The 14159-nt window shown below is 38.9% G+C and overlaps 1 protein-coding gene across 1 annotated transcript; it reads left to right on the top strand.

Moving 5' to 3' along the window:
- Window positions 1-385: 385 nt before the first annotated feature.
- snw1 (SNW domain containing 1) lies at window positions 386-9523 on the top strand. Its single transcript, XM_059357090.1, has 14 exons — window positions 386-456; window positions 939-1092; window positions 1599-1760; window positions 2304-2399; window positions 2669-2775; window positions 3061-3165; window positions 3490-3559; window positions 3689-3754; window positions 4015-4131; window positions 4805-4946; window positions 5690-5792; window positions 6547-6664; window positions 7464-7627; window positions 8668-9523. Exons 1-14 carry the CDS (start codon window positions 443-445, stop codon window positions 8858-8860), a joined length of 1611 nt encoding a protein of 536 aa, XP_059213073.1. The 5' UTR covers window positions 386-442; the 3' UTR covers window positions 8861-9523.
- The last annotated feature ends 4636 nt before the right edge of the window (window positions 9524-14159 follow it).

Genomic DNA, 14159 nt, shown 5'->3' with positions numbered 1-14159 from the left:
TCAAATATATTTAGTATAAAATGTAGAACTAGTTACTGTTTTTTGCAACCTGTGTTCATATTTGCAACATATACATTTCTGTGTGTGAAACATAATTTTCAAGATCAGATTTTATGTTTTCCTTTGTTTCTTTTGGGTTCAAATTGATCAATTCAATTTGATCAATTGAATCAAAGTTAAAAATGAATTATCAGGACATATAGGTGAGGTTACGCTGAAAAACTAATACCAACATGGCATGGTAAATATTTTTAACAGATTTTTTAACGGACATAATAGCCCAAGATTTCAGAGGGTTGAAAATGAAAATAAAATCGTAAAATCATCCTAAAACAACAAATATTGTAAATAGTAAAAGCTGACAGGGACAGGCAGAGCAAACGGTTCTCGTCTAATCTAGTACTGCGCATGCTCAGTTCATTGCTAAGGAAGAAAGGGGAAAATGTCTTTGACGAGGTGAGTGCCGCGACCAGGCCTTTTACGTTTTTACACCACTAAATTGTATAATATGTCGTTTCCATTTAATTTTGTACTTTGTATAGATTACCGTTAATATTTCACATTGATGTTGTTCCTCTGCTGGCTACTGTTTCTTTGTTTTCATCGAAGCTAACGGTATCGGCTAATGTTAGCTAGCTGAAATTGTGTGTCGCTGGCTAAACTAGCTAGCTAGCTTAGCAGCACGCAGACATGGTCAACAACACTAGTTTAGCACCTGTTTACATATCATGTGTTTGCCTAATGCTTTGGTTTGGTTCATAATAGCTGTGAGGATGTGTAATCTGGCTGTTAGCGTGCTGGCTGTCCGTTTTAATACCCAGATAACACTGTTGCGTAAAGGTGAAGTTGACGCTACTCGGTGGCACGGTGGGCTAACGCGAGCTAGGGCTTGAGCTGCTGTATAAAATGAGTCTCAAACACGTGTCATTTGTGTTTAGCTTTTTACCGGCGCCGACCCAGCTGTCTCAGGATCAGCTGGAGGCAGAAGAGAGGGTCCGGGCCCAGAAGTCCTACTCCACCGCGCTGGTTTCGTCCCGCAGAGAGCCCCCTCCATATGGACACAGAAAAGGCTGGGTGCCTCGATCACTTGAGGTATGTTAGTTTATGTACTCACTACATGTGTGTTTATCTCAGACATGAAAAAACTTTTAGAACTGGTTTTCTCATTTGTTTTAGTGGCGGTCGGGGATATTCATTGTCTAGTGTTTCATTCCTGGTTGGAAATCTGTGTCATAAAGTTTTGAAAGACTCTTCAACACCAGTCTAAAAATCATAAGAGTAGTATGATGACGTTTTATTTTATGCTGCTTTATGCTACACACTACACATCATAATTACAAAAACATAACACAACACTTTTTTAACCCCCTGGCGAGGAGAAGTATCTAAAGTAATTCAAATTAGCGCATAATTTACTAGCTGCAACATTTAAATGATCACATCAATGCATCAATAATTATAATGCTTTCATACAATATTGTGAAATGGGGTCTTTCTGCTTGATGGGTACTTTTACTTAAGCAAAATGTTCAGTAGTCAGTAAAAAATGTAAAGCATAACTTGTTTTTGTTTTTGCTGTAAACCTGTTCTTTCAATAGGACTTTGGAGATGGAGGAGCTTTCCCAGAGATCCACGTGGCCCAGTTTCCCCTGGAGATGGGTAGAAAGAAGAAAACATCCAATGCCCTGGCAGTTCAGGTGGATGCAGAAGGAAAGATCAAATATGACGCCATCGCCCGACAAGGACAGGGCAAGGATAAGGTAAAGAGCCAATTTACTGCTTAAGCAGTCAGCAGTAATGCTCTTAAACACACTTAAAATGTATCAATGCATAATTTGAAAATTATAAAATTAAAAGATTGGTATAATTCATTCTGAAGGTGGTAGATTAGGTCAAAGGGGCAACAAGTGGGCACACATTAAGACGAGAGACACCTGCAGAAATCTTTTTATTCATTATGTGGGGATGTCACTCATACAACACTTCATACAACACTTACACACCAGTAAGAACTATCAAATCCAGCATTGATGAAATGTCAAAGTTACAATCTTAACAATAAGAAAAACTTCTCTTATCACAAATCAATGATAATGCAAATTTAATTAGTGAACAAAAGGGGACATGTAAATTGTGTCCCTTTCATTGACAGAATCTACACACAATGTTCCAATATTACACATTGTCAAAATAAACGTTTACATGTCATTTTGCATGTCATTTTTTGATGCGATTACAAAAAGAGTCTTAGTTTGCTTTTAAGTTCATTATTTCAAAACATTTCCCATGTGTCATTGTTGCAGGTGATCTTCAGTAAGTACACAGACCTGCTTCCAAAGGAAGTTCTGAATGAAGATACTCCAGAACTACAGAAGCCTGATGAGGAGGCTGTAAAAGAGGTAAGCCATGCTGCAATGTCATGCCAATGTCCCTTGCATTACTCATGGGACTGATTGTCACAGATTTGACAACTTAAAGAATATTATTTACACAATTTACCCAGGGAGTGCAGTCATTAATTGTATCCATTAGTCACTGGAAAAAAATAAAGCTAATGTTACTGTGTGCTCAAAAATATTTGTAACATGTAATGAGAAACGGACTGATTTTGGCAACCCATTTGTACTGTAACTTTATTGAGTAAGAATCTGTTGTGTGTCCTTTGTAGCTGACAGAGAAGACCCGCAGTGCCCTGGAGAAGCAGGTGTCTCAAAAGATTGCTGCTGCCATGCCTGTAAGAGCGGCAGACAAACAAGCTCCTGCACAGTACATCAGGTATGTGTTAGAATTTAGAATTTCCGGCCTCAATAACATTTTGAAAGGAGAAAGTCAAAGTGACAGCGGAATTGTTTTACCACTGTTCATATAATACATTGACATCATGTGGGCGTAAAGATACTTCCAGTTAGACATTCTATGTCATGAAACACTTAAGTGCATAATATTGATAATAATAATAATAATAAAATTGTCATGTCTGTCTCTTGTATTTGTATATGAGGGTGAGGGTTACATTTTTATGAATGATGGCACATTTCTTCCTCTTTGTTTCTCCCAAAGGTACACCCCGTCCCAGCAGGGAGTGGCTTTTAACTCAGGGGCCAAACAGAGGGTGATCCGCATGGTGGAAATGCAGAAAGATCCAATGGAACCTCCACGTTTCAAGTAAGTGAACATGTGTCCAACACAGTAACATGAAGCCATGTTTAAAGACTAATTGGTAGATTTATATCCGGAATGTACCAATACGTAGAATATCAGGGTTCAGTTCATCCTCTGGTTTAGGAGTCACAGTCATGTTATCCATGCTATCCTATTCTTAATGCTGGCACTGCATCCACACAATACAGATTCAAAGATATAGTTCGATTTTTAATGTTGGCTCAGAGATCTTGCTCTTGTAGAGAATTCCTATTTGACTAAAATTTAAAATGTAGCTTCACAGTTACAAGGATGAATACATTTGATGGGTATAATTGTATGTTTCAGGATCAACAAAAAGATTCCTCGAGGACCTCCGTCTCCGCCAGCTCCTGTAATGCATTCCCCAAGTAGAAAGGTAAAATTGGCTGAAATGTTAGAAACATTGTGCTTTTCACTGCTTTCATAAAATATTGAAAAATCAAAAAGAATAACCTTGCATTATTCAAAAGATGTTATGTTTGATGTTTCTCTCCCTTTGTTGTAGATGACAGTCAAAGAGCAGCAGGAGTGGAAGATTCCTCCATGTATCTCCAACTGGAAAAACGCTAAGGTAACGTGACACCGCAATTAATTGGAACACCTGCGACTTGTTGTGCATCTAAATGTCAAACACATAGCAGGTCATGCAGACGTGCGTTTTGTTTTCCAGGCTTGTTGTTTGTTTAGTTTTTGATACATTGCATAAATATTTGAGTTTTAGGACTCAAGATCTTGTCATAGTGATTTGAGTTTCATTGCCCTGGAGTCCCCCCCCCCCCCCCCCCCGCCCCCAGCTCATTTCTTTCTCTGTGTGTGTCTAATATCTTTCAGGGCTACACCATTCCTCTCGACAAACGTCTGGCAGCTGATGGGCGGGGGCTGCAAACAGTTCACATCAATGAAAACTTTGCTAAGCTGGCTGAGGCGCTCTACATCGCTGATCGAAAGGTACGGCACCCTGATCGCTGATCAACATTCGCTTTGTAATTGTTGCATTGCCTAAAATAGATGCCTTTTTACCCATATTTCACCTTCTGAATTCCAAGCCGTTTCAGGGCATTATTTGCTTCTGCGTGTTACTCACTGTGGCCTAATTTTTACTGATTTAAATACAACCACAATGCCAGAATAGTTGGGATGCTGTGGATAAACATGAATAAAAATCCGAATACAGTGAGTTGCAAATCCCTTTCACTATAACTGATAAACTTCAGCTTTTTTGTAAATAACACTGAACGCTCAATTTGATGCACTATGCTCTTTTTTGGAATCTGGGTTGTTTGTCCTGGATCTCTATGAACACAAGATATAATGTCAAAAAATCATTGAAAAGTTGAATTTCTTTGATTTATTTTACAAAAATGTGAAGTGCCCAAAAAATGAAGCCTTGTAGAATGAATTTATTTAGTTTAAACCCACTATTGAATATTCATTTTGTAAATTTTATTATTTTTGACTTAAGCCAGCATAATACATAATTTGTTCTGTTTTTACAATTTCTGGCTTTGATGAATGGTGCAATTTTTGCTTGTTTTGTTTTTAGGAAAGCTTGTCTTTCAACCCACATGTTGTGGAGTTCAGATGGTTAAATTACATATTGAAATGCTGATTTCTTTCACAGGCCAGAGAGGCAGTGGAGATGAGAGCCCAGGTAGAGAAGAAGATGGCCCAGAAGGAGAAGGAAAAGAAGGAGGAGAAACTGAGGGAACTGGCCCAGATGGCTCGAGACCGCAGGGCGGGGATCAAAAGTCACGGGGACAAAGGTGAGTCCTAAAGTTATGGGCCAAAAAAAAGTTATTTTGTAAGTTTCTTATTTTGTAAGCATGTGTGACTTGCTTGTGCGTGTGGTTTTCTGAGTGAGTGGAGCACACTCTGTTGTCAGTGCTGTTGCCAGGTCCAAATCTGGAACATGAGTGGCATAAGTGATGACAACATTTTTCACCCTGCCAGTGTTGACAGGACCAGTAAGCTGTGAAATGATGTTGCTGCTCTCCTGCTGATAATTCATATATATTTTGAGGAGAGAAGTCAGTGTTGCATGTCTTGTTTTTGTGCAACTTTCTGAATGATCATTTGGATACACCACGTCCTGTAGAATTAAGTCTGAATTGACTATTTGTTATAAATTGAGCGTGTCAGCTGTGTTTTTGTTTTGAAGTTTACTGACCACTGACGAGTTTCTGATCTTCCCTTTCCCACTGTTTCAACCCCCTGCCTTGCATTTCTTTCATTCTTCTACCATCTGTTTTTCCATCTTCCCTACCATCACATCCAACCCTCTTGCACTTGTTGTGTTGTTGTGACTCGTTTGTCAACTGTCTTTTCAATTCTCTCCGTCCCCACCTTTCTTTTCACTTCTGCCTTTCCGCTGCACAATTTCACATCATCTGTTCACTACTCTCCTCCTGTGGTTTTCTTTCTTTTTTTCACATTTACCTTTTTGTTTTTTCATGCACCCACTTTCCCCACTTTCCATCCGTCCATCTCACCCCGTCTCCCGCTGCAGGTGGCGAGGACGGCGAGGCCAGGGAGCGTGACGAGATCCGCCATGACAGAAGGAAAGAGAGACAGCACGACAGGAACATTTCCAGGGCTGCTCCTGATAAGAGGTGCTGGACACGCACTTTAAACACACCACATGTGAACTCACTCACCCCCTCCTCTCTGCACACACACACACACAGCCACACAGATGCAGTGCTCACTGCTGAATCATTCATGGGGCCAGCAGTAATACTGAACAAACGCAGCAGGATCCAACAGAGTACTCAGGCAGTAGTCCTTGTCTGCAATGATCCACAGACTGTTTGTGTATGTGAGATGCGTGAAGTGTGTGTGCGTGCACTGTCAGGTTGTCAATTGATGGAATTGTAGCTCCCTGGAGGAGTGGAGGAAGTGAAATTCCAAGGAGAGCTCATTACAATCACAATTCCAGCTGTCAGAAAGCAGAAACCTTGTTATCTTAAAATTACCTTTGATTTAACTTTGAGGTGGCGTTTGTTGAAGGACAGTCAAGGTGTTGGAGTCACCAAAACTTTTTTATAACACACACATTTCATGTTAAATTGGAGTTTTTCTGGTAAAACCCTAGCACTTTTTTGAAATATGACTTTTAGAAGCTACACAATGTTCTATCCATGGGCATATATTCAAATTTCATGTTTTCTTATGACTTAAAGATTAGATTTTACAGCACAAAAATATATATTTTTTTGCATAAACATAATTTAATTAATAGAACTATGTTCAAACAAGTTCCCAGAAGTTATATTCTTATATTTTATGCCCCTATTGTGTGTTAGTGTGTGCATAAGTTTTTGCCATGAATCTTTGCTAAATTTCTGCCATTGTTCTCTGCCCCAGGTCGAAGCTGCAGAGAGACCAGGACAGGGACATTAGTGAGCTCATCGCCCTGGGCGTGCCCAACCCACGTTCAGCCAGTGAGGCCCAGTATGACCAGCGGCTCTTCAACCAGAGCAAGGTTAGAATATGTCATTACTGCAGTAATGGCAATATAAATGGTTTGTGTTGACTGGACAAAAGTATCGCAAATATGTATGAGTATGGATACACAGCTAGAATGTGTATATACAGGTGCATCTCATAACATTAGAATATGATGGAAAAGTCCATTTCCAGTAGTTCAAGTCAAATAGCCCCAACCAAGTATTGAGTCATATAGATGGACATACTTTTCAGAGGCCAACATTTCCATATTAAACATACTTTTTAAAATTGGTCTTTTGTAAAAAAAAAAATAATAATAATTGAGACACTGAATTATAGGTCTTCATTAAATGCAAGCCATAATCATTATAATTATAATAAATTAAATAAATTAAGACATGAAATGTTTCATTCTGTGTGTAATGGATGTATATAATGTGTTATTTCCACTTTTTGAATTTAATTACTGACATAAATAAACTTTTCTATGATATTCTTATTTATTGAGATGCACCTGTATGTAGGAGAGACAAGTTACAAACTAGTTACAAACATCTGTTTGAGTAAAAAAGCTTATTTCATCTCCAGACTGAAGTGAAATTGAAAGCCTTAGCAAACATGATAGATTTTTTTTTCCCCTTTCTTAATAGTAATCTGACTAATTTGATACCCAAATGCAAGGAAGAAATGCATCAATTTGTCTATGAAAGGGAGGCAAAAGCCAGTTAAAGTTATTTGCAGGTGAAACTTATCTCAAAAGGTTTAGCTGTCACCTTCTTGTGCACCTGCACAGTTTTTAAAAGTCTCCTTTCCTTTCTCCTCATCTCCTCCAGGGTATGGACAGCGGTTTTGCTGGTGGCGAGGATGAGTCATACAACGTGTACGACCAGCCGTTCCGCAGCGGCAGAGACATGGCTTCCAACATCTATCGGCCGAGCAAGAATGTCGACAAGGACGCCTACACCGATGACTTCGACACACTCATGCACAACAACAGGTACTTTTGGCTACTGAAATATTTACATTATTTTATCCCTGTTCACATTTTTGCTTCAGCCCAATAAGGAAATGGTTTCAGTAGTTACTGTTTTTCAGAGAGCCATGAAATAAAACAGCAAAAAAAAGTTATACACCACTGATTGATTGTTTATACAGTGGACACTGTTGTCTTGTTCCAATCTGTCTTTTAGGTTTTAGGTCTTACATATTTGGACATTACATTAATTAAAACATATATTACTATTTAGTTAAAATTATATTATTAACATGTTTAACATACTATTATTTCTGATGCTTACTTGTGATAGTAGGAACATTTAAGCAACTAGTCAACTTGTGTTGCACATCCCCAGTTTTAATTGTGATTATCAAAGGGCTCTTTAAATTTTACTGCTTTTAAAAACTAGAGGTAAAATGTGACTTTTTCCCTGGAATATTGCAAAATATTAGGTTACTTCACAATCCATTGAAGCAATATTGGATCCCAAACTAATTGTTTGCCATTGCTGCTTTGGAAACATTCATGTTCATCAGGCGACTAACAGAACTGCTGAAGTTGTAACCTCATTTATAATTGTAAAAAAATAACGATAAAAAACAGCATTATTTTGAGGTCATTCTGTCTTCATTCAGAGGCACGAGGGAAGCATGCACATGATGTCCCAGCAGGAGCCCTTGCCCTTGGGGCGGCAGTGCCACACTCCACTAGCCGAGCATAGCCTGTCCCATATGTTTAGTCACCAGCTTGTCATTGTCCTCTAGGAATGTTTGGCTGGCTGCAGGGAGCAACACTGTTGTGCAAAACATAGAAAATCTTTGACTTAAGCAAATTCCCTGAGACATACGGACATATGCATGGAATAATTGGATATTTTGGTTTCAGTAATGTATTTCTTCTCATAGAAAATTAGGTTGAACAAGGAGCTACCAGCTAGTAGTTAGCTACAAAAAAGGTTGTCCTCTTTCATGCTTTGAGGATAACTGGAGTAACTTGTCAGTTTCCTTCACACTATAATCATTTTTCCATCTTTTTTTCAGGTTTGTTCCAGACAAAGAGTTCTCAGGTGCCGACCACGGGCAGAGGAGGGAAGGGCCAGTCCAGTTTGAGGAGGATCCCTTCGGTCTGGACAAGTTCTTGGAGGAGGCCAAGCAGCACGGCGGCTCCAAGAGACCGTCCACCAGCAGCCGCTCAAAGGACGACTACCACGACAAGAAACGCAGGAAGGAGTGAGAGCCGCCAGGCACAGAGTCCGTGTAGGGCTGCTGCTAGCTTATTGGTGGATGTGGAGGTTGTCTGCACCCTCTCAATGGTTGAGAGGGGTTTTAATATACTCAAGTCTCTATCAGGAATGATCTGTCAGGTTTTTGTTTTCTTTAGTGTGAGAGAAGGTGAAAGATTCATATTTTCTCCCACGTTTGTTGTTTACTTAGCTCTTTTGAGAACATGCTGAGCATTCAGTGTCACTGTTAACATGACATGAGTAAACACGTTACATATAGCGCAGGTGGAGGTAAACTGATAGCTCTTGTATGTGAGATCAACCTCTGCATCTGAAAATGTATCTGTAAAGTACAAAGCCATTTCAGATATGGATTAAGATATTTTGCCCTTTAAATGTTTAGATTAGCTTTTTATTTCTTTATTTCTTTTTCTTTTTTTTACCATGTATGCGTTAATCCAACAGACACTCATAATTACCTTTTTCTAATTTACCCCCCTTTAATTTTTGTCAGCTGTGTTTTATTTAAACCCCTGGTGTATTTGTGCACAGGTAAAACTCGTATTTGACGGCAGATATGTACAGCAGTAAACTTATCTGTAAGATGTGAAGCAAACCAGCTTTATAATTCTTGTACATTACTACCAATGGAATAAATTTCATATAGTGTGTAATTGGTATCCTTGAGTGTTTCTTATTGAGTAAACAATTTTGTACAGTATTCACAAAATTTGGAAATAAGACTTGATCTTTTCTCCCCGTCAGCTTTTTCAGTCTGCTTTATCTAAACTTTTAGTGGAAGTCCATTAGTTGTGTAATTATTATAGTTTTCTCGTAGTAGATTTCCCCTATTTTAATCACTTCCCTGGTAATGCCTCCCATTTACATAGATGATTAAATGCCCAAAATGTATTTAGAGAAGCCATCTATTACAAAGTGTGAGTAGTGACATTTCTTACCAGAAATGGGCTCTGCAATTTATGCGATGATTAGAACAAAACTGGTTCCATTAATTACAATTAATTATGATTCATGCAGTCTGACAGTTTTATTTTCCCGGGCTTCGGAAAATAATCAACACGGCATTACACAGCCCAGCAGACTCACAAATCTCTGCACAGTGCCATCTTTCACTCATGCCCGAATAGGGCCCAGACAGTTGTTATTATGCACATGATTTATGTTTTCTTCGATGGCCAGTGTATGTAGTTATGACTTCCTGTATTAGTGCAGTCTTTTGGACTTGTATGTTATGTCTTATTGCTGCTCTTGTACTAGTGTCAGACAAATTATAACCTTAGAACTGAGAAATAAGACATTAAGGAGCTAGAAACCAGACAGAAAACAAGCCAAATGGCATTGAATTATATTGGGATATTAAAAAGAACCACTGACTTTCTGTACTGATATGCAAGGTTATGTGCATTACAGTTTTAAAGCTTAAAAACACGTTTGCCAGAATCTCAATGGAATCTAAAAGGACTGGAGTGGTTGGGAATCAACTCCTATATTATTTTCCTACTAAGCATTTTTGCCCCTTTGTCCCTGTCACATCTGTTTACTATTGCTATGCTCCTCAAAACTTAACCACACCTGCATTTACTATTTGTAGTGCGAAGAAGCCCTTAATAATACAAGTTGCTTCATTTGAAAATGCATTTATCCAAACTAGGCAACCTCTGTGCCTGAAAAATAAACCGAATGCTTAGACTTGCATTCTTTCTAGTGACCAGCAGGGGGGGACTTCCCTGGTTGCAAAAGGAATCGATTGTATTGAAGTCAATGTGAAAAAGACCATTATGTAAAAATGTTCCTAATGAGTTTATGGTCTCTATTACTTAACAAAAAAAAAAATGTTACATAACACTTAAAATAAGTCAACATTTAATTTTGGTTCATGTGGGACACAAACTGCGGTCTCCTGGGTGAAAGTCCTGTGTTTGTTTGTCTGATCCATGCTCCACCCTACCCCGACACAGCTCTCACTGCCTGTTGGGTCAAAGAAGGAGCACTCCAGCTTCCCTCTGCCAACCGAGCTACCAGGCTAAAACACATTAAACCCTCTCTCAATTACAGCAAAGTGGCTCTGATGTGATTTACGTTGACCTATACTCCTGTGGAGAGGAGCTGACATGCTCAAAAGTCATCCGATTCCTTACCAGCAGGGGGGGAAGGCGGTGGTTTGAGGAAACAGGCTGAACAACACAAAAGCATGACTCTGTGGCAGGAGAGGGGTCTCTGATGTAATTTAGCATTGTTATTTATCATGTTGTGAGGCGAATCTATTTGTCATTCCCACACAGAGGTCTGGGTATGCCTGGACGTATCTTTTTTTTTTAGCACTCGTCTTTTCATTTATTTTATGTACAGCCATGACTCTTATCATTTTCATAGTGTACTTTTTAAATGCTTGATCTGTTGTCTGCAACGGCGTGAAAGGGGAACGCGATCAAGCGTGCTATGTTCCTACCCCTGTGCATAAATAAATGTTAAATAAATGTTGAATAAATGGATGGATGGAAAGTCACTCGGGCTACCAGTGTGAGGTGATTTAAGGACAGCAGGGGTTTATTGTGAGGGCCTGGTCTGAGTGTCAGTGTGAAGAAATCCATCTGACATGTACCAGCTAAGCATAACTGACTCATGATGGGAATATAATGACTGTTGTATGTGGTTTCGAAGGCACATTTATAAACATGATTTAAGTCCATGCAATAGGCAGACATTTTAAAAATAAAAATACAAAATCCATCACAACTAAATTATTTCAATTCAGCTTGGTTCCTATCTGAAAACAACAGAAAAGATGTGCTCCCCTCAGCCTGCATTTGTGCTTGGTCCATTGTTGTAGTGTTAAGGACAGCTTGATAATAGGGCTCCACTCAGCTCCTGTCTGCCTTTATAAATGTGCACAGAGGAAGATGAATGAGATTCCTATTCATGAAGGTAAGAGGAAATTGGTTCCTTGGCATTGCTTTTGTGTGCTGTTGGATGTAAACGGTGAGCATATTGTGTTGGACCATAATGGAATCCTCAGGTCGCAGGCAGAGGCCATGATGGATAGTTTCTTATCTTTGCTCCACAAGGTAACAAACCCAGATATAATAAACAATATTGAGTTGTTGCAGCGCATCTTTCCACTCTTTGGACTTGACGAGGATAGCTTCGTTTGTTTTGTGATGCCATTTGTGATATTTCTCCCTCCTTCCTCCCCTTAGTGGCAGCAAAGCAATAAGTTTGGTGATAAATGTCCCCACCGCTGCAGTTGACCTGTCGAAGACGGTGGCCAGAGAGAGATCTTATCTCCCTCCGTGAGATTTGCTTCTTTTCTTCCAGTATTGAAGGCTGCTGCTGTAACAGAGGCAGCCTTTTTGTTTTGTTGAAGAAACACACCCACATCCATGGAAAACAATGGTTCTATTTCCTATCTGCCAGTGACACTATTCTTCATCCACACAGACATGAGTCATTTTGAGGAATAAACAGCTGAATCACAAGCATAAACAGTGCCTTACTCCCTGTAGACTGAAATGTTGACGCAAAGCCATGTACAAGGCAACCTTTGGGTCTGAAAAGTGAAGCCAATGTGGAAGTTACTTAGACCTGCATTCTTTCTAAAGACCAGCAGGGGGGGCTACTCAGCTGGTTGCAAAAAGAAGTCAGATTGTATAGAAGTCTATATGAAAATTACCCTACTTTTCATTTAATTTACTGAGTCAGTAAACCTGTTCCTAATTAGGCTATGGTCTCAATTGTTAGTTTTAAGTTTTCTTTAATACAGCATGATCCTAATTTTGTAAAGTATGTTCCAATTTAAAGTAAAATAGACAATAATGCAGAATATGATTCAGGACATGGCTACCTTGTGATTGACAAGTCACCTGTGTGTTTCATCTTTTACAGACTTTGACCTTTTCACAGTGTGTTTTCAGCTCATGAAAGTTAATTGTAACATTCTGGTCAACTATTAATGTCTTCAGTGGTGGTTCTACACAGGAGCCTCCAGGGGCCACTGCCCCTGTGAAGAAGCCCTTGGCCCCTGCTGTGGCCCCTGTGTCAAATTAATAATGAAATGATAAATTTATAACGATGAACAACGGAACAATTCTTACCTATTTTTGTTCAAACAATATCTCATTGTGCACAAAAGGAACCCAGAATGTGTACATTGTATAATAGTTTAATTGTGCAATAAAAGCTAAATATAAAGATCATTCTGACTGTACTGCACTTTCAAAATAAAAAAAAGTGTCATTGTCGTAAAAAAATAACTGTTAATGTTGGTAAGTCTCATTGCTTCAATCAATGTAGTTCTTCCAAACATGAGAGTTTTAGCTAAAATAAAGGTTTTGAATGCTTAAATATCATTTTTGACGTTTTTTAATGTGCCCCTCTGATTACTGGCCCCTCCTTGGCCCCCTCAGTAAAATTGGTCTAGAACCGCCACTGAATGTCTTATTCAGTGTTCTGTTGTACAATACAATTTAAGGAGTCAGCTGTTCATTTAAAATGAATGATTGACTTTGCTCATCAAGCTAGCGCTGTCGTTAGCTGATAATATAGCGTTAGCTGATAACAGCGGCCTAAAGCTAAAATGCCAAACTAAATGCTTCATAACGGTAGTCTTTAACTAATGGGTATCTACATCCACTTGTTATATACAGTCTAACAGTCTAATTGGGATTTGGGAACCTATGACAGTTCATGAAAGTTTCTTTTAACATTTTTGGTTGCTTAAAAATGTCTTGCTCAGCTTTTGGTTGTACTAAAAGACATTTTAAGTAGTCATCTTACAGATGTCACTTGCCAACTAAGCTAGCTTGAGTTTTATTTTTGTTATATTCAGTGTTCCTTATCTTTTTATACACGTTTGTACCTTTAGATAATAACTTATGTTAATATGCTAATGTTGTGTTTACAGCTAGTTTCCTGCCTTCAAGTCCATATTTAACCCTGCATCCTAATTATATGTAGTCTGAAATTATGCATATGCTTAACATGGCTGTCAGTTGTGTACATTTATTGCATATTATAATGTGCAGGCTCCCCTCAGGCCTAGTCCTAACTATGTAGTTATTCATGTATGCAATGCCACTCTCACACATATTGTGAATTTATGGTGTGAATACAGTGTACAGAAGCACCCAGTCTGTAAATCTGATCTGTCAATCTGACACTCACCACTAGCAGCACACACCTGAGCAACCTGTCTCTCCTCCATCACTCACTCACTTTCTTATCATTAGTTCCTCACCTGTGCATATTTAGGCCGGAATTCACTCTTCATTATACTCGCAGTCTAGAGTCGGA

Source organism: Centropristis striata, chromosome 18 (genome assembly GCF_030273125.1).
Source record: "Centropristis striata isolate RG_2023a ecotype Rhode Island chromosome 18, C.striata_1.0, whole genome shotgun sequence".
NCBI lineage: Eukaryota > Metazoa > Chordata > Actinopteri > Perciformes > Serranidae > Centropristis > Centropristis striata.
Note: the sequence above shows the minus strand (reverse complement) of the source record. Positions and strands in the feature narration are given on the sequence as shown.

What these genes read in the sequence shown, in the direction of transcription:
- snw1 (XM_059357090.1), top strand. An exon ending in TCTACATCGCTGATCGAAAG is followed by an intron (nt 4,132 to 4,804) that starts GTACGGCACCCT and finishes TTTCTTTCACAG; the next exon opens with GCCAGAGAGGCAGTGGAGAT. An exon ending in ACACTCATGCACAACAACAG is followed by an intron (nt 7,628 to 8,667) that starts GTACTTTTGGCT and finishes TCTTTTTTTCAG; the next exon opens with GTTTGTTCCAGACAAAGAGT.